The following is a 24,646-nucleotide window of genomic DNA, read 5'->3' on the forward strand; positions in this document are numbered from 1 at the left end:
AACTCTTTAATTAACCATTTGAAAAGGAAAGAATAGCTAGAAAGAGAACATATTGACTACAAGACTGGAACTAGTATGCATTCATCGATGCCTCCCGTCCCCTTTTGTTTTGCAAAAAGATCCATTTTTTGGCCAATCTTTGACATAGAGCACTTTTAAATAATCAATTGAATTCCTAACAGTTCTAAAAGTACGTTTAACCCTACATGTGTCCTAACGCAGGAATTCCATGTGCCATTTGAGCAAACCCTTTTGGGAATACCCCAAAGCAGATGGAACCAACATGTACTCTTTAATAAAGTGTACAGAAGGAAAGAACTATCGAGAAGAGAACATATTGATTAATACCTGTAAATCCCATGTGCCACTTGAGCAAACCTTTGTAGGAATACCCCAAAGCAAATGGAAGGTATATGCATATTCTTACATGTTGTTAAAGGACACATTAGCATGTAAACAAAGCATCGAAAAACCATTCAAAGAAAACCAAGCACATCATTACTTACTATGAGTGCCATGTGCCACAAATTCTACCAGTACTTAAAAAGTATATTTAACCGCCGTGCATATTCCATTATACATGAATCCCATGTGCCATTTGAGCAAACCCTTCTGGCGATACCCCAAGGCAAATGGAACTAACATGCATTCTTTAATGGACAATTTAAAAGGCGAGAACTACTACAAACATAATAGACACATTCATTGACCAACAACTACAAATCCCATGTGCCATTTGAGAAAACCCTGTAGGGATACCCCAAAGTAGATGGAAGATGTAGCAGGCTTGTTACAAGTTATTCAAGGAGGCCTCAGTACAAAAACGTAGTTTTAGAGATATACCATAACACATGAACCCTATGTGCCATTTGAGCAAACCCTTCCAGGAATACCGCAAAGCAGATGGAAGTAACCCATATTCTTTAGGTATATTTAACCGCTACACATATTCCATTATACATGAATCCCATGTGCCATTTGAGCAAACCCTTCCGGGGATACCCCAAGGCAGATGGAACTAACATGCATTCTTTAATGGATGATTTAAAAGACGGGAACTGCTATGAACATAATAGACACATATATTGACCAACACCTACAAATTCCATGTGCCATTTGAGCAAACCCCTGCAGGGATACCCCAAAGCAGATGGAAGATCTAGCAGGCTTGTTACAAGTTATTCAAGGAGACCTCAGCACAAAAACGTAGTTTTAGACATATATCATAACACATGAAGCCCATGTGCCATTTGAGCAAACCCTTCCGACAATACCCCAAAGCAGATGGAAGTAACCCATATTCTTTAATGACCCATCTAAAAGAAAGGAATCACAAGGAAGAGAACATGTACATTCATTGGCCAGCACCTGTGAACCCCATGTGCCATTTGAGCAAACCCTTACAGGGATACCCCAAAGCAGATGGTGGACGCAGGCACCTTGGCATGTGTTATGTAAAGAGATTTCAGCAAAGAAAGATAGAAAACAAAAAAATACAAGCACACAAGCATTCGAGGTCATACCTGAAGCCTGCTCAAATTACTAACGCATGAATTCCATGTGCCATTTGAGAAAACCCTTTCGGGAATACCCCAAAGCAGATGGAACTGAGATGTACTCTTTAATGAACCATACGGAAGAAAAGAACTACCAGGAAGAGAACATATTGACCAATACATGCAAATCCCATGTGCCATTTGAGCAAACCTTTGCAGGAATACCCCAAAGCAGATGGAAGGTACATGTATATTCTTACATGTTATTAAAGGACACATTAGCACGTAAACAAAGCTTCAAAAAACCATTGGAAGAAAACCAAGCACATCATCACTTTTGAGCGACATGTGCCACAAATTCTACCAGTACCTAAAAAGTATATATTTAACCACCGCACATAGTCCCTTATACATGAATCCCATGTGCCATTTGAGTAAACCCTTTCGAGGATACCCCAAGGCAAATGGAACTAACATGCATTCTTTAATGGATGATTTAAAAGGTGTGAACTACTACGAAGAAAACAGACACATTCATTGGCCAACACCTACAAATCCCATGTGCGATTTGAGCAAACCCTTGTAGGGATACCCCAAAGGAGATGGTAGATGCAAGCACCTTGGCATGTGTTATCTAAAGAGGTTTGAGTAAAGAAAGATAGAGAATAAAAAAATATAGGCACACGCGCATTCGAGGTTAGCATTTATGGACCTCCTTCTAATGTGCTAACAAACTACCTATGCCTCCTCAAAGTAATCTCCACCCATGTTTCATTAGAAAATTCCCAACAAAATGTAGTTCATTATTCACGAATCCATCGTACAGCAAACCATTCATTGTTAGGCATACTTCAAACGCAGAATTAACACCGAGATAATTGAAAGGCATGAAGAGAATCTCTTGAGAGTAAGAGACAAGAGGGACCGCTCATCACAGATAACGCTATCCCCACAGTCAAACATGCGTTGACCCGGGAGACTTGGAAGACATGGCAATTCCCCTCTAATTGGCTTGGACACAGAACATCTGATTGCCTGAGCTAAGTGTCAGGATTAGGACTTGAAGTTACTGATAGAATTTGAGAGTTGCCAACGGGATTAGGACTCTAAGAGTTATTGTGGGCGTGGGAGGGATTTTGAACAAGGAAAGGAGGCCATGAAGGATCAGAATTATTCACTGGGCAACCGAGCTTCCAAAGCAATCTTCCGTCGTGGAAGCAAAAATCAGATGAGCAATTCAAGCTTCCACAGCAATATTTAGACTAAAACCTCTGTGGTGGAAGCAAAAATCAGATAAAGCAATCCATGCTTCTACAGCAAAACATCTATTGTGGAAGCAAGAATGAGAAGAGCAATTGAAGCTTCCACATCAATCTCTAGCTTTAAACTTCTCTGCTGTGGAAGTAATCTCTAGATCAAAATCTATGTTGTGCAGGAAGCAAAAGAATTTCAGACCTCGGATGTGGAAGCTCAAAATCTCAGAGAAGCAATTGAAGCTGCGTTCCAACCAACAACGTTATCAACTTTAATAAAACGAGCGGGCCAACACAATTACGTTGTTTGCAGAATAAATGTGCAGCCGGAATCGAATCCGAACTCGGTAATTTCGAAACCCAGAGGGCTCAGACAAGGACACGACGTTTGTTTCAGAGTGGTATGATAAAAACTATAAACTTCAATAGTGGCTATTGGTATCGGATGCGGGCCTTTAAAGAGGCATTGGCTTACACAATATGAAAGGTCTCACAAAAGTTCAAACTGAATCGGATTCAATTTCCAAATTCCAAGGTGAGTGTGGCTTTGTTGCTGGGGAGCAGTGCCTTTATAGGACGGATACACAGAGATTGTCAAGAAAAATGCCGCAACTGAAGGGTTGAACAACAATTGGAGCACATTAAAGCTGTTGTTGCGATAGAACATGGACAACGTCACAGCAAGCGTGTTGCCAAAAACCTCGTAGATTAATCTCATCATACGCTGTGGCACGAAAAACTGTTGCTGTGCAAGGCAAAATCAGATGATGAAATTCAAAGCTTGCACAAGCAAAAATCAGATGATCAATCCAAGCAAGTTTTCGATTCCCATTTGCGACTATGTGCGAAATTGAGCACTGAAAAGATCACGAAGCCCTCCAAAGGGCTTTAAAGGCCCAAGTTGGCTTTCCAGCAAGTTTTCGATTCCCATTTGCGACTATGTGCGAAATTGAGCATTGAAAAGATCACGAAGCCCTCCAAAGGGCAAACTCCATCCCCAGGACTGCTAGGAGAATGAGAACAATCGCTCTCAAAGGCTGCATTGTAACTATCCGCCTCTTTTTCCCCTTCGGTCTCCGGAGAAGCGCACCTGGAGAAGACTGCTTTGGGGAGTCGCTGTGGCAGCAAAGGTTGGACAGTCGCGGCTGCTGCTGCGGGGAAGAGGAGGTTTTGAGAGGCTGGGAGGGCGTGAGGCTATCGTTCAATGTGGCATCGTCCCAACCAGGGATACGCGTGAGGATTTCTTCCTAGGAGGGAGAAACGAAGGATTGGGATAAGATGAAGTGGAAGGGGTTGGAGGGGAGCATCATGGGGAGGAGGAGGGAGAAGAAGCGAAGAGCTCTCAAGAGTCCAGCGATGGCGAGGCAGAAGAAGCAAAAAGGTGAAAATCCGCCATAGCTCAGAGTGAAGTGCCCAAGACAGAAACGGGTTGAAACTTAGCACATGAAGGAACCATTCGGCAACATGTTGGAAGCGAGAGGGCATTTTCGGGTTCTTGCGCTGTTAGAGCCAAGACCTCGTCCACCAACGATTTACCAGCGTCAATGTCGACTGCTGATACAGAGAGGGCTCTGAATGCAGTAGCTCCTATGAAACCGAACGAACTAAAAGGAACATTACTGAATTGGAGCTGGGATCTCTGTTCCGATTGTTGGGATTGCAGCCACACACACAACAACTGGTGGCATTGACGCTTAAAGCAGATACCAACAAAAATGGCTTGATAGAGTTTGAAGAATTCGTAAATGTGCTTGCAGCACCCGAGGAGGCCAAGAATCCTCCATATAGCGAAGAGCCATTGCAAGCTCTGTTTCGCAAATTTGGCAATGGTTTCATTATGGCAGTAGAGTTGGCTCACTCTATGGCGCGTCTTGGCCATGCTCTTACTGCCAGGGAGGGTTAATCCAATACAATCAGAAGGTGATGCTCATGAAATCAGCTTCGAAAACTGAAACTGGGATTGAAGAAAGTAACAAAGCACATGAAGCCAAGTTTGAAGGTCCAGGCTTTGGTGATGACGACTTTGCAGGGCCAAGGAGCAGCTTCTTTGACGATGACTCCATAGGGGGAAGCAACAGTACTGAGAAATATTCTTAGCATGCGCATCGACAGGATGAATCCACAATTGGTGAGTTGAAATCTCAAGTTTCGAAGTTCGTAACTTGGCCCATTTCCTTTCTCTAAAGATATTAGTGGGTTGGAAGAGGAGGAGAAGGTAAAAGAATGGAGAATTCCTCAACAAATAAGACAGGATCGTAGTGGATTTGTTGTCTCTTGCACACTCTTGCACAGCTAAAGCTCCCAAACTCCAATCTCAACACCCGATCTCCAATCTCAATAGGATGCACAACTCCCACTTCGAACACCATCTCCAATTTACACTTTGATGGAGTGGTGAACCTTCTTTTTAATAGGCATGGTAAGCCAAAAAAACTATAAAGCCAACCGAAAAAGCTATAAAGCCAATTATGAAACTCATTCACCCAAAATAGAGTTCTAAGCCAAAAAAGCTATAAAGCCAACCCAAAATATGAAACTCACTCACCCAAAATAGAGTTTTTGAATTTCAAAAATTCCCCCAAAAAATAGGAATAATCACAAAACTTTGCCCCAACCCAATCCTTAAGCACTGTCTCTAGGAGAGGTAGTGCTAACAAATGACCAAGATAGAAGTGCCTTCAAAAACAAATGAATGACACACCAAATCATCATTAGCTTCAGAAACACATCCACATAGGAAGTAACCTCTACACAGGAATTGAGCAGCATACCCCTTCTAAGGCAACTCACATTTGAAGGCCTGAAATTGATCAAGCTCCTCCATTGATAGAACACGACCCGTGAAAAAGGGATAGACTCCTTCCTTAGCCAATCTTTCCAATTCCGGCTTAATTGCCTCGAACTGCACCTCGCATGGAATAGTCATGTCTCCTCCCATTGTTTGGCAACTTCTATCTCCCTCCGTAGCACATCAACTCGCAATAGTCCCCATTCGTCCTCTTCGGTAAGGGAGGAGACTCGCCCCCTCGAAGTTTCTTGGCCATTGTGACTGCGAATCTACCTTTTGGGGATTCTGTTTGCCGGATTCGACATCTCACACATCATCTCCCTTTCACCATCAAGCGAGTTGACACGCCTCATTGATGACCCCGCACAACCTTCCTCGGACACCTCATCCCATCTACGACGTTTGTTCCTACCTTCGTGCTACGAAAACGTCCCAAGCCACCAAGGAGAGATCACTCCTAGTTTCTCCTTCCCCGTCCCTTTTTGTTTAGCATTGCCTGTCAAGGAGAGGAGCGCTCTACTAAAAAGTGTTCATCCAATCAAATTTGGAATTTCTCTCTCGCGAGCGCGGCTTCCCCCGACATCAGACTCGGGCACATCATGTTTCGATGGACTCGTGAGACATCATGTGAGCACGTGACACTGCATGGCATGACACGTGACAATCTTTCCAACTTCATTTTTCCGATGGAGGGAAAAGCATCACGCAGTTTGGCATTCGAATGAACAAGAAACTTGTTTGTAATTCTGGCCATGGAGAGAGCCACAGGCGTTCTATCTTCCTCGGTCATCCTGCACGTCGATCTCGACTGCTTCTACGCAGCGGTACCGTGAGAAATTTCTCTCATTACTCGTCAATCTCTGTTTGGAGAGTGATTGGCATCGGCGGGAAATGATCTGTATTGGGCATTGGATAATGGGCGATAATGTGTTTTGCCAAAGTAACTCGCGCTATTGATGCCTCGGCCCGCGAATGTTTTTTGGGAGCAGGTTGAGCAGGTGAGACTGGGGATTCCACGGGAAAAGCCCCTCGCCGTACAGCAGTGGGAGGGTCTTATAGCTGTCAATTACGCCGCTCGTGCTGCAGGCGTGGTCCGCCACGACCGAGTTTCTGAAGCTCTTCGCAAGGTACGAAGGGAGGCCTGCATAACAGTCGTGTTCACTTGTATGCAGCTACAATTGAAGTCTTTCTATAGTCTGGACCCGCGAGCCTACACTGTAAGCTGCATAAACAAAATAATATTCAAGGACAGGTTGAGTCAAAACATGAAAAGAAGAAGAACTGTCTCAGCACACGATCAGCACTCCGAGAGGGAGTGTTAAACTTATAATTTGACTTCGATTGTATTTCGACTTGTGATATGTACTGAGTGTTAAACTTCTCTGGTCTCAATTTAAATTTCTTTAATGCAGGCTGATCAATGATGGTTATGTCTCCTATGAGTAGATATACATTTCTAGATAGTTTTGAAGTCACCCCCCCTCCGCCCTCCCCCCCCCCCCCCCCAACCTCTCCTTCGAAAAATTATAAATAAAATCATAACTAATCCCTCTAAAGTTTAAGAGTCTTGTACCTTGCATGCCTCTTACGGCACACCTCTTACGACTACGATGTTTTACCCTTTTCTTTACGCCTTAAAAGAATGGTGTCTTCTTAGTTTTGGTGTTTGTAGAGTGTCATTTCATTTATTTACTAAAGATTGTAGATTTAATTGTTATTATTTCCCATTTCAGTGTCCAGATTTGCATCTGGTGCATGTTGAGACTATTGGAAATGATGAAGGGATCGCTTCAGCTGCTAGTCGTGGCAGTGCGAAGGTATCATTGGAGCGATATCGACAGGTGCATCCATGGAAAGGCCATATAGCTTTTCATGCAGATTTGTGGAGAAAAACATTGATTTACTTTTCCATCTCTCCTTTCCTTGCAGTTTTAGTTTTCATTTTTATGTCTATGTAAGTTGTCAAGTTGATACAATGACTAAATGTACTGCACTCACCATTTTGGTGGAGTTGCTTCAGTTGGCATCCTTTGTGCATTCAATTTGATTAACTTCTGTCTGGCTCGTTTTTGTGGCTTTGTGCTTTGGCCCAACCAGGGATTTGATTTAAAGGGGTCCAATATAATTTTGATTGACCAATTGTAGTTTCTTTCATTTTTTTTGCTGTCGTGCCCCCCCTAGGAGTCTGATATGCATTTTATTAATGCTGCAGGCTTCAAGGTGCGTCTTTGAGATATTTTGTCAACATGCTGATATTTGTGAAAGAGCAAGCATTGATGAAGCTTACTTAGACATTACTCGGCAGGTTGTTATTCTTTGTCAAGGTCTTTATTTCCTGGTTCAATTATTTATTATTGTCTTCTTATCTAAAGGCTGACTAGTAGATGAGTTAGATGGTTGTTTACCTAGAGGACTTGAAGTCTGCAAGGGAGGTTTAGTTTTATCTTCTTTTAGCTAATAGCTGTCATGCTTAAGTTAGATAGTTGCACCAACGTTCTTTGGGTGTAAGATGTGTTTGTCAAAGGGATCGTTTTGATATTGTATGAATATCTCGTTGCTGCCTTTGATTTATGCATTTATTAGCTGTGAATGGTCTTATCAGGTTGAAGCAATGGCTGAAGAAGGCTATGATTGGGACAATGAGTTACAACGGCTAGTCAGTACTAAAAGAATGAGTGAAGATTCAGAAGGCATTGAGGAGAAGGGTTGCATGTACATTGAAAATGGGCCACTCAAAATCTGGGATACAGCCGAGAGAAGGTGATTGCTCTTTTGTTATCGTGTAAGGATACATTTCTGGTTGAACGTACAACCTTTCATCGCAGATTCCATGTTCGAAAGATGCTAGTCATACAGTGCCTGTTTTGTTATTGTGCTTGAAAAGGAATAGATACTACCTTTGAAATGAAGAATGTAACTGGGGCTATAGGAAAAAATTTATTACCCTGCTGGAAGGGTTTTTTTGCTAACAACGAATTCCTGTTGAGAAGGGAAAACAAGCACAGTCTACAATGAAGTACATGAAGGAGCAATCCTCAACCTGAAATGCAGGGAGTCATACTCAGCCTCCTGGACACGTGTGTTCAAACTAACTTATTAGATCAACTGAGTGTCCCAACCTAAAAGGATAGGGTGTCATACTGAACTTGGTCGACACAAGATGTGATGTCTAAAACTAACCTATCAAACCAACTGAGTGCAACAACTAAAAAAGTAAACAGAGGTAATTGAGAATTAACAGCCGGAATGCCTATCACATGGATGCATTATTGTGGAGGTAAGCATCATAACCAGAACCACATGTAGGAGCAATCAAACAGTGCCAGAAATCCAAAGAAATGGGAACTATCAAATTTTCACACAATGCCTTAGCACTGAAATCAAAATTGGGAGCAATTACTTCTTGGCCAGCAACCACTCCAGCGGATGTGAGCAAAAACCTACGAGCATAAAAGTCCGAGTGATAGTTTTTGACACCATCCATGCTAGTACATTTCTCAAAGGAATATACAATTCTTTCTTAATTCCTCAATCATCATTAATATATTATGAAACAAATAGTGAACACTTTAGAAACTCTTATAAATCCCTCCCTACCATACTCTCTTTTGAGTATTATGATAATTCAATAGATTTAGAAGAGTTTCCCTTAGCTTTAGCAATTCCATATTTGAAATATTGAGATGTTCTCATGTAACAATGTATACCATATTCCTTAGATGAGTAGGAAAGAGAGATTGAAAACCCTCATACCTGAAGCCATTATAATCGATCATAAATTTACCTCTACGATATTATCAAATATGGTAAGGCAAGAGAGGGATTTTCAAAATATTCCTAATTCTCCAAACCTAAGTACTTGTAAGGAAATGTGGTCCTACTGAACTCCTTCCTACAATAATATGAATTATTGAGAAGTTATATCTCTCATATACATCTTGAAATTCCCAAATTTTCTCTTATATACCTCTCAAAATTATACTTTAAATCCCACCATTGCATAGATAAAAATTTTTTGAACATTTTTCCTTTTAACAGCTCCTCAATCCGATCTAAGGCGCAAAAGTTATGATCCCTTCTTTGTAGGCCCTCCAAGGGTATTACGTCAAAGGAATAGGGTTGGGGTAAGCTCTTCAAACCATTTTCATCTGGTAGAATCCATTGGGAGGGTCTATTAAAAAGGTGTTATATCTTTTTCTCAGCTTAGCCTGAGGAACTAAAAAGAGGAGATTTGCTCAAAATTTCATGATCTATTCAATGGTGAAAGAAAAAAAAGGAATTTGAAAGTCATAAAATAAGTCACCATTTGGATATTATATATGAAAATTATATAAAGCTATATTTATATCTATCTCTATTGATCAATATTTCATATGTACTTAATATTCTTTGAAAGAATTTGGAATTTTGTGCTCCCTAAAAATGACTTGAGACTATGTATTTTGACCCTTCCCACCTTTTCTCCACTCGTTGCTCGGGGGTTTCTGCTCGGAAAATGGAAACCCCCCCACTCCAGCCATGTGAAAGCAACTCGCATAAATGGTGACTCACTAGATGTGTCACAAAAGAGGTTGCAACGTACCAAGAACTTAGATCCTTGTCTAGAAACGAGCTTGGAAGAAGATTTGACCTGTCTCGATCATCTGGTCCACAGAAAGTATAGTGAAAACCTGAGCATGGAGGAAGACTGAAGCCCCTGGGTCGGCTATTTGGCAGCCTATTTATAGGGCCTTTCCTCCCATACTACCTTCACATGCGCGCACACAGTTTGGGTAGAGTTTTTTATGCTGTAATAAGAGCTTCGTGCCTCAGATCTGAGTCGCTCTCTCTCTCTCTCTCTCTCTCTCTCGCTATCTCATGTTTTATGCTTCTGCATGTGCAATGTTTGACATGGGATTAGAGCAGCTGTGTTTTTGGAGCTGGGACCTAGTGGAGCGACTGTGGCAGCAAGTGTCCAAATCAAGGTAGTTTGCTGCTGTTTTAAGTGAGTTTGGAGCAAGCATTAAATCTGGTGAGTGTGCTGCTGTTCAAAGGTAAGAGAGGGACTGCTGGAGCACTTGGCAGAGAGTGGTGGACAGTCAACGGGGATATTGTTCGGTGCATATCCCGCCCACCCTTTTTGCATCACACATGGATGAAACCATCACCTGTGTCTTGAACAAGATCATGTAAGATCTAGTTGGGGCTGACAGAGTTAGCTGCAGGAAGAGGTCGACTGTTTGGGACCGCAGGAGCTATCAGAGGAGATCAAGGAAGCTTGGGGCTGAAGGCATGCTTGAGAGAGGCTGAAGTAAGGAGTAGACAGCAAAAGGAGAAGCCTTTCCTCCTTTCCTTGACTCCTCTTCCTCTTTTCCAGCTGCCTCCTCTTTCTTTCCCCAGTTCTCTGCCTCTTCTTCTTTCCCAGCCACTCTCCCTTTTAGTAGGACTGTTTGTAATGAAGGGGAGAAATGGGCTAATTTAGAGGCCCTTTAGAGGGATTTTAGGTGGAACATGTGGAGGGACTATATATAAGTTCCATCCACCACTCATTGTATACCTTTTGATGTGACATCTAATCCCATCTACTCCCTCCTCCTTCCTCCTACGTGCTGCCTACTCTCTCTCCCAATCTCTCTCCATCTCTCTCTTCCCCTCACTCTTCCTCTCTCTCTCTTCCTCTCCCTCTACCCTTTCCTCTCCTTCTTCCCCTTTATCACCAATTCTACTCCTTTCTCTAATCTGCCCTTCCCCCTTTCATTGCATTGGTATCAGAGCTTCGCTCTCTGGCACTTTTGCTTCTGCCCTTTCAGCCTTACCTCCGAATCCCAATAGCTACCACACTAAGCCAGGGCTAGACTTGCATGCAGGAAAAAAGCTATCTACAGCAGAGCAAGAGCCTGCAAACTCAGGATGCAACATAATACTACAGACAACTCTATAGGCCCAGCGATTTGTGTAGCAAGCGCAAGTGTGAATCTCGAAATTGATCACACGGGTGGAGGGCAAAGATGAGATGGAGCGTAGAGTTGAACCTCTGCGCGTGCATCGGACGAAAGATGAGATGGACCGTGCGTTGACGAAGGAATTGGGCAACAAAAGCTTCACGTGTAGGAATACCCAAAATGTGTTGCAAATGTTTGGCCACGAAGCTTAGGCAACTCCGTTTTGTGCCAGATAGGCGACCTTCGCGCAGGCAGCATAAGCAACATAAGCCCTCCTTTCACACCACAGCTCCGTGGAGCTATGCCGTGGCCTGTTCGTGGCTTTTTGTGACCTTGGCTGAGCATGCCTGTAACCGACGCCCAACAGACCTAAGTGGCGTCATGGTGAACCCGTCGCCTTTTGTGGCTTACGTCGTAGATGTCCATCGCTGCCTGCAATGCCGTTGTTGCCCGTCCTCCATCCCGCAAACCTTAGCTTTGCTAGGGTAGGCCAACCAGAGTTAGTAGGTTGGGTTAGGTTTAGTCATTTAGGTTTAGCTAGTTTGGTTCTAGGTTAGGTTAGTGCTTACTAGGTTTAACAATAGGGTTAGGTTAGCCTAAGTCAGAGCCCTAACAATCCAAATAGTCTTAGGTTAGTTCTGTACTAACTGTCCTAGGTGACTTAGGAACACCCCCCCCCCCCAACACAAAGAAAGAAAAAAGGAAAAAAAAAGAGGCAAAATCTAAAAAATTTCCAACCTCTTTTAGGAGCTTTCCACAATCCTATTTTGGCTCATTCAGGCTTTGAAGCTTCTTCGACGACCTTTCTCTAGAGCCTCTCCATTGACCTTTTCGTGGTTCCACACACTATCTAAGGTGCTCATTACAGTAGGGAATTGCTGTCCATTTCTCTTTGCCTACATTCGAGCTCCTCTCTCCAGGGCTAGTCACCATGGCACCAAAGTGTGCCCCTCGTGATATATTGCATGACAGTGATGAGTCTGCTCAGTATGAGCAAGTGCTTGCCACAGTGGTTGCATCCAAATGGTGGTACAGAGCTTTCTTCCACTTAGCCTCTTTCTCTTGCATCCCGGGAAGCATAGGTAGCGTAGACACGTTTTTTGGATGCCTTTTCCTCTATGCTCCAGGGTGCTTTTCGCCAGATGGGACAAGAGTTCAACAAGCAGCTTACCACAGCCATGGCTATGTAGGATACCGATCTTGCCCAGATGGGACAACAGATTGGTCAGCAGATCACATCTGCCACTGCTATGCAGGATAAGGGTAAGCAACCCGCATCCCAGCATGGGGATCAGTCAGATAGCCATGATGAGTTCTCGGGCCCATGTAGAGGGTTTATGGCTGATGCACGTTGTGCTTATGAGCATGTACCCCAGCATGGGGATTACACTGATTTGGGTGATGCTTTTTTAGTGTCGCAGATCACTTTCTTGATAGATACCAGGCCACCTTTTGGCTCACAGTTTCCTACTTCTACGCAGGCTGGGCCATCTATACTGGGCCGACCTTTGGGTATGCATTCATTCAGTACTGCACCCGTGAGCATGCTTGGATCTGGTTTTGGGTTACAGGGTAGTTGGGAAAGAGGTCAGTCCTCTTCTCAGGCTTTTACTGCACCATCTTTTCAGAGGGGTGCCTTTGAAAGGCAAACCCTGCTAGGGCTGCATGTTTCTATGGCTTCGTCAATGAACACCTTTAGTCAGACACAGCCCGTGCATCAGGCTGGTGATGTTACTACGCAGCAGAATGCTGTAAATGGGCTGTAAGTGACCATAGACGATATGCTCTCAGATGCCTTACGCTCTTACAGAGCCTTGCCTGAGGAATTGTGGGATGAGATGCCCTTATAGAGCCTTGCCTGAGGAAGTGCAAGATGAGATGCCCTTTCCTGAGTATGTGAGCCTTAAGCGTAAGGATGCCCGACATTCTGGTGGGTACAATAAGCAGTATGCAGCCAAGGATGTGAAGGATAAGCTCTCGGTGCATAAGTTTAAAGGGGACACTCGCACTCCCAATGAGAGGAGTGGCTCACGAAGCTGGAAGACTATTTCTGCTTCTACCCCAAGTTTGATGAGGTGCAGGTATGCATATGTGAGACTATGCCCACACATGGTGGCGATACATGAGGGATTAACCTCAGAGACCAACCACTTGGAGGGGTTTCAAAGAATTGATGGTCAATACATTCGTATCCCCACTCGTCTTGGATCAATACTTGGCTGAATTCTATGCCTTGCCGGTATGGTCCAAGAGTATTTGCAGCGCTTTTGGAGGCTTTCCCTGCTTGTGTAGGATGTAACTATTGAGGCAGCCCAGCTGGCAGAGGTATTTGAGCTGAAATATTCCAGCAAGTATAAGAGTGGAACAGGCAGCATACATGGTGCTGCATATGAGGCTGAGAAGAAGCCTACGATGGGTGATTGGCATGATAAAAAATTTGCAGTAGCACCCTTTCCAAGGTTTCCTACTGTTTCAGGTAGTAAAATGCCCTATGCCAGGCCATACAGGCCATCAGATGCCAAGCCAGGAACTAAGCCTACTGCTGGAAATGAAAAATCAGAAATTAAGCAGTATACCAGGGCCATAATGGACAGTAGAAAAAAGGCAAACTTATGCTTTAAGTGTGGGGAGAAATGGACCCCTCAGCATTGGGATGTTTGCAAGATGCGGAATACTGGTTCAGCCAAGCTCAGTATGATCGTTGAAATCTCTGATGATGAGGATTTGGTTGATGCCACAGATTCATTCGATGCCTCTCATTATGAGACAACAAGATCACATGATGCGGATGAGGCTCCTGACAATGGAGCCATGAAGAGGATTGATTTCCCTTTTGATCCGAGTGCAGCTGGTCATGATATTCATGATATGTCATCACTGGACATTCAGCCCACTTGTGGCATGCAAGGTCGTAGACCTATGTCTTTTCTTATGGAGCATCAGGTTGCTATGTCTTTTCTTGCGCGAGAGGATGCAAATGGAAATGCTCCTATGGACGAAAAGGAGATCTATTGGGATGCGCAAAATTGTTATCTCTTTTCATGCCTTGATGGGTGCTAAAAGTGCTGAAACTATCAGATTGAAAGGGCAAATTAATGGCATGACTGTTCAATGCTTGTGGACAGCGGTAGCACTCATAGTTTCATTAATTCTAAGACCTCATAGAAGGTGGGACTGATTGCGACTGAGATTGATCATGGGCTGAGAGTAGAGGTGGCAAATGGACAGCATTTGGTCAGTAAATTTTGTTGCCAAGATACAAGGATCAAGCTCTTTGAGGATTATGATTTGCTGGGGATCTCTCGGCATTGGATATGGGCCCAATCGATGCTGTCCTGGGCTGTGATTGGCTGAAATCCTTGGGCAAAATCAGCATGGACTTAAATGTCTTGTCACTCAGCTTTGTTCACAGGGGAAGATCTATAACATTGCATGGTATTGCAACCCCTAAATTGCAGGTCATTTCAGGGAAACAGCTTGCCAGAGAGCTCAAGAGGGAGTGTGCCATCTATGCACCGAATGTGTCAGTTTCTCAGGAGGGTAGCACTTCCCATGTTGAGGATTGTGATATGCAGAAGTTGCTCGCATAATTCGCAGATGTGTTTGCTGATATGCCTTCACAGTTGCCTCCACGAAGAGATGTTGATCATGCCATAGTGCTTGAGCCTGGTAGCAAGCCAATTAATAAGGCTCCGTAGCGTCACTCGAAGGTAGAGCGAGAAGAAGTGGCTGCACAGGTGCGAGAATTGCTTGAGAAGAACTTTCTCTCTCATAGCACTTCTCCTTTTGCATCCCCAGTGCTCATGGTGAAGAAGAAAGACGGTTCATACTGCATGTGCATTGACCTGTTGGATGAACTCAAGGGTGCTTGATTTTTCACTAAGATTGATTTGAGGTCAGGCTATCATCAAATCAGAATGAGAGAAGGAGATGAGCACAAGACAACCTTTTACATAGAAAGAGGTTTATATGAGTTAAAAATTATGCCTTTTGGATTGATCAATGCACCTGCTACTTTCCAGGCACTCATGAATAAGATATTCTTTACAAATATGTGCTGGTTTTTTTTTTAATGACATCCTCATTTACAGCAAGGACAAGCAGGAACGTATCAGACATGTCAAACAAGTCTTGGAAATCTTGAGATTGCATCAGCTTTATGCTAAAGCGAGCAAATGCACTTTCATGGCGGAAGAGGTTGAATATCTTGGCCACATTGTGAGCAAGGATGGAATTCGGGTGGATCCAGCCAAGGTAAAATGCATAAGGGACTGGACACAACCACAAAATCCCACCCAACTCAGAGGCTTTTTGGGTCTGGCTTCTTTCTACAAGAGATTCATTAAACATTTTGCCAAGAGGGCAGCCCCTCTCTGGGGGCTGTTCTGAGACAGCAACATGGAGTTATAGCTTTTGAGAGTAGAAACTTTATTGCCAAGGAATTGGACTATCATGTTTATGATAAGGAAATGGTGGCCATACTACATGCTTTCGAGAAATGGCACCACTTACCTATACGGTAGCAGGATTAAGGTTAGGACGGATCATAGGACACTCAAGTACTTCCTTACGTGGCACAATTTGTCCATGAAGCAAAAGAGGTGGTTGATTGTATTCCAGTCCTACGATTTTGACATTGAGTACAGGAAGGGGAAAGAAAATGTGGTTACTGATGCTTTGTCTAGAATGTGGGCTTGCAGTCTGTCTTCCGTTTCCACCATCTATCAAGATTGGATTCATGGGATTCAGGAAGAGTATATGCAGGATTCGAAGGCAGCTCCCATAGTTCTGGAGTTACAGGAGCCTTCAAACCAAGGGCATGCTGAATTTAAGCTTCATAATGGGCTGTTGTACTACAAGGACAGAATTTATCTTGTGCCAGATTCAAAGTATAAATGGCTGGTTTTGCAGGAAATGCACTCATCTCCTACAACAGGACATGATCGTATCACTAGGACATATGAAAGAATAAGATAGAGTATCATCTTGGATGGCATGTGGCAAGATGTGGTTAAATATGTCATTGAATGCTTGCCTTGCCAACAGGATAAGGTGGACAGCCAGCTACCCGCAGGTCTCTAACAGCCTCTCCCTATTCCAAAAGGCAAATGGACTCATATCGCTATGGATTTCATCACAGGGTTTCCTTCTACAGAGAAGGGATGGGATAGCACTTATGTGGTGGTGGACAGAATGACAAAACAGGCTCATTTCATACCCACTAAGACCCGGTATTCAGCATCACAGGTTGCTTGGCAGTTTATTGAGCATGTTTTTAAGCATCATGGCTTCCCTCAGGAAATTGTCAGTGACAGAGATGCAAAGTTTATGGGTCACTTTTGGCAAGAGTTATTCACAGTGATGGGTACTCTTCTCACACCTAGCACTGCTTACCACCTGGAGACAGATGGACAGTCAGAGAGGGTGAACAAATGTGGGGAGGAATACTTGAGGCACTTTTGTCATGATACATAGAAGTCCTGGGATAAGTGGCTAGCTTTGGCTGAATTTTGCTACAACAGTACCAAACACCTTTCCATTGGCATGAGCCCTTTTGAAGCAATGTATGGATGCAAGGTTGGGGTGCCGCCTTTAATGGCAGACATAGCTGTGAAAAATCAGCAAGCAAGGAGTGACTTGGAAAGAATGTATGCCTTTTTGCAATTGGCTAAGAAGAATATGCAGGATGCCCAAGCCAAAGCAGAAGAAGTATGTGGTTGAATGCAGGAGGTATCTGCCTTTTGAAGAAGGGGATTATGTGCATTTATGCCTCCATAAGAACCGTTATGCCTCGCTGAAAGGTAACACCAATTCGAAGCTTGCTCACAGGTATTACGGTCCCTACAAGATCAACCACAAAGTTGGAGAGGTGGCATATGAGTTGGAGCTGCCTAGTACCTCCAAGATTCACAATGTTTTCCATGTGTCCTTGCTGAAGCTGCATGTAGGATAGCATGTCCAAGCTCTTCCTCAACTACCACCCATGGATGAGGAGGGTCACATTCTCTATGCCCCGGAGTGCATCGTGGGTTTCAGAGACCATGTGCTCAGAAACAAGATCTACATAGAGTATCTTATCAAATGGCAAGGTCTCCCTGAGGATGAAAATTCATGGCAGCCAGAAAGCATTGCCTAGGACTACCCCTATCTCCTTCCGGGCTGATTAGTAGTTGCTGTTTGCTGCACCGTTTGGACAGCCAGGATGTAAAATTTTGTGGGAAAAATTCTATGGGAAGGAGTGGCTGTAATGAAGGGGGGAAATGGGCTGATTTAGAGGCCCTTTAGAGGGATTTTAGGTGGGACATGTGGAGGGACTATATAAGTCTCCATCCACCACTCATTGTATACCTTTTGATGTGACATCTAATCCCATCTACTCCCTCCTCCTTCCTCCTATGTGCTGCCTACTCTCTCTCCCAATCTCTCTCTAAGGGTCTCTAGGAGATCGTTCAGGGGTATGAGAGAAAGTCTGAACATCCAATGAATTCGATCCTTTGGGACGCCTACCATGAGGAAGCTTTCGTTGAGGAAGTTTAGGATTGGGAGGTTTGTGACTCTAAGGTGCTCGGCGTTGGTATGTACTATGGACCATTCCCTAGTAGTGTGACTTGACTAGTGCCTCCGAAGTCTAGTCTAAGTTAGAGGCTCTCTATGCTTGGGATTCCTCTATGTGAGCTGTTACATTGCAAGGTCAGCTCTACAGTATTGAATTTTCACAGGTAGCTTGATGTAGCTGTTCTTAATGAAGCCAAGGTCATCCATGCTAGCTTCAGGCAATGGGAGCTTTGCGGTGCTAGGTCACTATATCGAGTTGGATTTTGATGACCTCTGCTCCCTTCTCTTGGAGGAGGAATTTGTTCTTCTTTCTCAAGGCACAAGCTGCGGGTGGGTGGTGCTGAGGCACTTTTGACAGTGCAAAAGAAAGGACAGAGCCGGTGCTATGCTTGTAGGAAGAGAGCTCACCTGGCCAAAGATTGCAGATCGAAGGACAAAGGCAAATCAAAAGACAAGTACGAGACTCTTGACAAGTTTGATGATCCTAGGGGGCAGCCCTTGCCTAGGATACTCAGATTGTTCTTGCTTTCTAGCAATAAGGAATGGGTCTCCACCACATGATACAACCAAAGAGTGTGGCAGGCAAAGGCTTGGGAGACAAAGCTACGAACTAGATGTGTTCACAAGTTCATTGCATATAAGTAGTAGAGACTATGGACAAGATGTGTTTAGAGTTCATTTTTTTGGCATTCCTGGACATGATGTGTTCACCAAAGGATCTTGGGTGTGATGCGTTATACAGCTCAGCATTCTTAACTTCGGAATTCCATGCACATTGGTATGCGAAATCACAACTCAACATATCAGTTTGCTGTTCGAGGTGGCATTATGTTTCAAAGATTCGGGTTGTCAGGTGCTCTCTCCGAGGTGAATCCAATATTCACGTTGCTGGAGGGTCCAGGGTTGCATCTTCATCAGCTTTCTTCTTTGGACTTTGTGCTCACTATGAGCTTTAGAGAGGGTATTAGAATTTAGGGCATCTCATGAGTGAGCTTCTATGTGGGTGTGCCTACCTTGGAAAGGAGTACTATTTTCTCTGTATTTGGGTCTGTTTCAGGTTGTATCTGGGGCTGTATTGGGGGCTGTCTACCCAGGGCTTGGGGCCATATAACCAGTCCACCAAGTTGACCTAACTCAATCGGGCTAGTCAGATGACCAAGGTCGGCTTAGCCGACCTGACCTAGGTCAGGTTGACCAACCTGATCTGGGTCGATTGACTGTCGCTGGGTTGGCTACTTGAGAGCCTATTTATAGGGCCTTTCCTCCCAATTGTAGGTGTCCCATTTCCACACACACACACACACGCAGAGTTTGGGCACTATTTTCCATGCTGTAACAAGAGCTTCTTGCCTCAGACTCTGAGTCACACTCTTTCTCTCTCTCATGCTGTCTTGTGCTTTATGCTTCCGCAATGTGCTTGGTGGTGGAATATTACTTATATTTTCTCATTCAAGTTGTGTTTGGAATGGGTAGAAAACGCTCCATCTTTGGGGGACACATTTTCCTGTGACTTCATGGACTTTTGAAAGCATCACTTGTCTCGACTGACAAAGTGTTTGATTGATGAGGACATGATTGTCTAAAGAGGGAAGTAAATTAAAAAATTTCTTCGTGTATGAGAAGATAAGCAGTTGAAGGAAGTAAAAATACATTGCTTGCAGCTAACTAGGTACTTATGCGTTCATATGCATGCAAAATGTCAAAGGGCTCGAGAGAGACTGCATTTTATGGCTCATGATCAGATGGACATTCTGAAGCTAGAGGATTCAAAGGAGTGAGCTGGATATGTATTTAGCCTAGTATAAGCTGTGGCTTGACATGTTGAAAGTGGGTGTCACTTAATCATTGTGTAGTATACTATATTGGGCATATACGGTAAAAAACTGTAGGGGTGCTCAGGTGTGGTGGTAAGCTTATTGCGTAGAGCATAGAGCCAAGGCTTTCTTTAGTTGGGCTTGGGAGCTGTTTTGTCAGGGAAGATGACATAACCATTGTTCTAAGATGTGTATCCGAGCTCGGTATTTTCACAGCAGCAGGAATGCTAGATCAAAGGACGACTAGAAAGTTATGCCACCTGAAAGATATATAACAGGGGCTTGCATGTGATTACAAGTAGCACTGTAAAATGGTGTGCGGTAGAAGAGTGAATATGTTTAATTGTAAGTTGGTTTGGGGATCCTGAATTCCTTGATCAAGAGTTCAAGTTCTACTTATTTCTACTTGTTTGCATTTCGATCCTTGTACCTCTAAGCTTGTAGTTTCACGATTCTCGTCAAAGTTCCTGTCCTCAAAGCACCATGATCCTGGACGTGGGTAGTATGGTGTGTCTCGAGCAAGATGAGAAAATGCAGCGGATTATTACTATTCTTTCTGGCAGCTGCATTTTGCAAGAATCTGTCAGAAGGCCCCACTTACGTTTTTGCTTACTTGTAATGTAGAGCAGGCTACTAGCAGGCGCTATTGTTGCTGATCGAATACGGATGGATGTTAGAACGAAGCTAGGGTACACTTGCTCAGTGGTGATTCCATATGACTTCATCCTGTTACATTTATATTGAAAGTTGCAGCATTCCTTTTCACTAGTCATATATTTTTGTTCAGTCCTTTAAAATGGTTTCAGTACCTTAGAAAGCAATGTCAGAAAATCACCTAATAAAACATACAACTGGGAAAATTTCCATCCTTCTCAAAGTACTGTGGAGATTTTTAGTTGCAATAATCAGCAGCAGGTGAGCTGGAATCTATGCTAATAGAGGATCTATGGAATGATAATGATACTATCTGACTCTGCAAATAAAAAAATCAGTACTCCATGTATGAATGAAAGTTATTATCGAGAGTCGTGATTTTGTGAAAATCGTGAAATTTCACTACTTGGTCCCTCATAGCAGTCAATGAATGTCTTAATGGTGGTCCTCTATGGACTAAAGCTAAGAAGAGGAGGAGATTGTGTAATAGCAAAGGGAACTATTATCTGACTATAAATGTGGAAGCGTTTATGGAAATGAAAGGTACACAAACTCATGTGCTTGCTTCTGTGGGTGTATGTGAGGGGGTGTGGGATTGGGTTGCAAATGCTCCTCCCCCGGTAGAGAGTATTTATTGTTTATTCTGTTTGCCAATAGGCTGAGATACAACTATTTTGTGCAGCATGTGACACTCTTCAATTTCACTTACAGCTGCCAAGTCTTCTGAAAGCTTCTCTTTCTTTCAAGTTGCCCTGATCACGCCTGTGGCAGCCAATAGTTGAATCAGGGGTAGCATGCAACAAGGCTGGATTGAACCAAGGAAGCACACAAAGGCATCCCCTGTAAAACAACCAACCATTATGAATGGTGTAATCACGGGCTGCTTGTCCAATGTGACTTTTCAACCTTTTGTTGTCCATTGTCTTTATCATTTAGGATGTTCTTTCCATGTTCCACTGTGTGCTCTTTCATGCGCCACTTTTGAGTATTACCAGCTGTAATAAACATATAAGGATTGTACCTTTGTAGTGATGCTCCTGAATTGCAGAGTTGTGCAGTCTGACGTTATGCATGAGATCCGCATGCTTGGGTTGGTTTCCATCCCCACCATTATGTTCAGCTCCTGATGACCTGCATTCACCTTGATATTGGCAAATAACTTTGTTACTGCAGGAATGCATCATTTCTGTGTCCCATGGCCACTACTTGTGTGCTAGGCATCTCAAGTTCTGATTGCTCTCTTACGTAGGTCTGTGTTTGGTAATCATGTGAGTGTCTAGGAATCGACCTGGGTATGTCATTTGAAAAGACAAGTGTTCTGAATCCAACAAGGCTGCTCAGTGCATTGTGCTTTTCCACACCCACACCCATGCTTACAGCCTCGTGCCTTAAACAAAAGAAAAAGTCTCATGCTGTCCATTGTCTTCCACTGCTATGGATTTCCATTCTTTACCATGCTGGTAGTCAGAGTGGAGATTGGAAGTGGCAGAGAACAAGTAGGACGCCCAAGCCAAGCAAGATAAGTATGCTCATGAGCAAGGAAGGAATTTGGAGTCTAATGATGGGAATTATATTAAGTGCATTTATTGCCATGTGAGTACATATATGCCTTCTTGGAAGACCAATATAGCAAGCCCACACAAGTACTATGGTCCCTACAAGATTATCTAAACGGTCATGGATGTTGTTTGAGCTGCGACCCAATTCTTAGATCCATGACGTGTCTCATTTCTCATTGCGACATGTCCATAATTGGACTAACTAGCGCCTAACCAAGATTGGACTGTCTAGGGTTAACGCCAAGCTAACCTATGATCTTGGATTAGATCTCGGGTTAGGGTGTGGTCTAACCCAGGGTTTGGATTAACCTAGGATTGGGACTCGAGCTAGCATTGATGAGGTTAGATCTTGTGGATTGTGCTACCCTAAGAAGGGCATGGCTATCCCAAGATTAGCAGACCTAATAAGGGAAAAGGCATACTCTAGTATAGTAAAGCTACTTTATGCATGCAACCTAAGTTTAGGGCATACTGCTAAAGATAGCCAATGCTAGGCCTATAAGTATGAGCTAAGGGCTTTGTCTTCGGGGTCCTTGGAGTTGGAGCCTTCTCTGGACGGTGAGGGAGCAACAACTAAAGGAAGAGGCATGTGATATGGGACGCATGCCTTGACCTTGACGCTGGCTAGCTCTTGTGGTGGTCTAGACCTTAGGCTCAAGGGTGGCTCGATGTTATGAGCCTACGAGTGGGAGGTGAGTTGCTAGCTCAAACACCTATGGGTTGTTTGTGGATTGTCCCGTAGTGTTAAGACTCTGGTTCGAAGTTGAAACCCTTTAGAGTCAGATGGTTACTTGACTTGGTTTGGGGCTGTTTTAGTGGGAACGGGCAAGTTTTCTCAAACTTGCCAATTTTGGACGAGGAGGATGCATCCTCTTCATTTCTCGGCCAATTATGTGGCTCAAAATTTAAATCCATAGTATACTCACAATAGTTAATCGAATAGAGGGGTTAGTAACTCCTACATTGCAAAACAATGTGGTACCTAAAGAGCATCATTTATGATTGTCTTCTTCAGCCACACTATATAGTTTTTAGGGAAAATTTCTTTGGAAGGGATAATTATAATATTATAAAAGAGGAAAGAATTGTTATGGGGGGTTAATTTAGAATGCTAAGGGATGTTCGGTGCTTGGAGAGGGGTAAAAAGGGAAAACATTAGAGAGGCTTTATAAGTCCTCCCCCTTCTCATGTATACATTGTGTTTTGGTGTGATCCCTACTCTCCCAAATGTACTTCATAACTTCTCTTGCTCACTTCTCACTTCTCCCTCTTCCCCTTTCCTTTCAGCTCCTTCATTTCTACCATCATTTGTGAAATAAACCAAGTCAACTCTTAAACTCATTTGTTTTCTCAAGACAGGGACCTTGAAATTGCTTATCAAACTATCATTTGTGGGTTCTTTGTTTTGACAGGGAATAGCGACAAACAAACTACTTTCTAAGATTGCATCAGCTAGGCATAAGCCAGATCAACAGACCTTGGTGAGTTTTTTTCTTTTCATTTTTGGATGCTGGGGTGGATCTCACCTACAGAGAAGATTTCTTGCAATGATGTTTTGTGAAAAGCTACAAATCACTTTACACGATCTTTTATAGTTTGTTCTTGCTAAGGATTTGCTTGTATAATTTTATTTCTTTCGCCTTATTTCATGGTTTTATTGTAAATGCTCCCTAATAGGTTTCTCGTTTATAGATCCCACCAAGGGCAGTAGGTGACCTCATGAATACACTTCCGTTAAAAAAGGTCAAGCTGTTGGGTGGGAAGATTGGTGAGGTTTGTATTACTTTATATTTCCATTTGACACCTACAATATTTACTACAAGATTTATTGAACATAGTTGTGCTAAGTCTTCCACTTTGGTTTTTTGCTTCTTCTGCTTCTTCTGCTGCTTCTTTTTTCATAGGAATTCTCTGTGAAGTGGGGCTGCAATACGGCTGGAGAGGCTCAAAGAGTGCCACTAAAATCTTTGTTGGCTTCTTTTGGTGATCGTTTGGGACAATATGTCTATGCAGCAGTAAGAGGGATTCATGAAGATAAAGGTGGCTAAAAACATTTCTTGCCTACTATTTTAACAACTTGCAAACATAAAGGCGTAATCAACATATCTTGTGTTTCTCATAAGAACAACATAGGATACTCCAATCTCTTATAATTAAAATGGTGTTCTTGCTCTAACATGAGATTTCTATTCCACTTTTAAGCTACATAGTTTTATTATAATCAATGGTGTTCTCACTACTAACATGAGATTTCGATTCCACTTTTAAACCGCAGGGTTACACCCATATTCATGTCCCACATGCACTGAGGTTCTCAATTGGTTTGTTCTGGGTATCTTCACACAGGTTATAGGTTGAGACGAGACGAAAAAAGGGCATCCCACGTGACAGACGAGTCTGTACTTTATGTGATATGCAGAAGACTGAGATAGAGGATCACTTTGCATTCATATGACAGCATTGTCTATTCAGTAGCGGTTTTGGTCCACTCTCAGAGAGTCCTGACACATCCTGATCAACAACGGGTGGCTTCAGCCTTCTTTCGTTCTTGAGGCCCAAAGACATAGAGATCGGCTCATACAAGCACATGTGGAATCGACAAAGCT

At 43.3% G+C, this 24,646-nt stretch overlaps 1 protein-coding gene across 2 annotated transcripts in view; it reads left to right on the forward strand.

Annotated features, from left to right (window-relative positions):
• The first annotated feature begins 6,136 nt into the window (after positions 1–6,136).
• The window catches only part of LOC147905834 (DNA polymerase eta-like), a 47,368-nt gene continuing 28,858 nt past the window's right edge, over positions 6,137–24,646 (forward strand). For both annotated transcript variants that reach the window (XM_087381925.1, XM_087381932.1), the window contains exons 1-9: positions 6,137–6,361; positions 6,527–6,664; positions 7,271–7,378; positions 7,750–7,842; positions 8,140–8,297; positions 20,457–20,532; positions 23,453–23,521; positions 23,733–23,813; positions 23,945–24,080. In XM_087381925.1, the coding sequence (XP_087238051.1) occupies positions 6,290–6,361; positions 6,527–6,664; positions 7,271–7,378; positions 7,750–7,842; positions 8,140–8,297; positions 20,457–20,532; positions 23,453–23,521; positions 23,733–23,813; positions 23,945–24,080 (931 nt within the window). In that variant the 5' untranslated portion in view covers positions 6,137–6,289. The remainder of the gene's footprint in view (positions 6,362–6,526; positions 6,665–7,270; positions 7,379–7,749; positions 7,843–8,139; positions 8,298–20,456; positions 20,533–23,452; positions 23,522–23,732; positions 23,814–23,944; positions 24,081–24,646) is intronic.

This window comes from Dipteris shenzhenensis, chromosome 1 (assembly GCF_047967505.1).
Source record: "Dipteris shenzhenensis isolate YYH24624 ecotype China chromosome 1, Dip_SZ_1.0, whole genome shotgun sequence".
Taxonomy (NCBI): Eukaryota; Viridiplantae; Streptophyta; class Polypodiopsida; order Gleicheniales; family Dipteridaceae; genus Dipteris; species Dipteris shenzhenensis.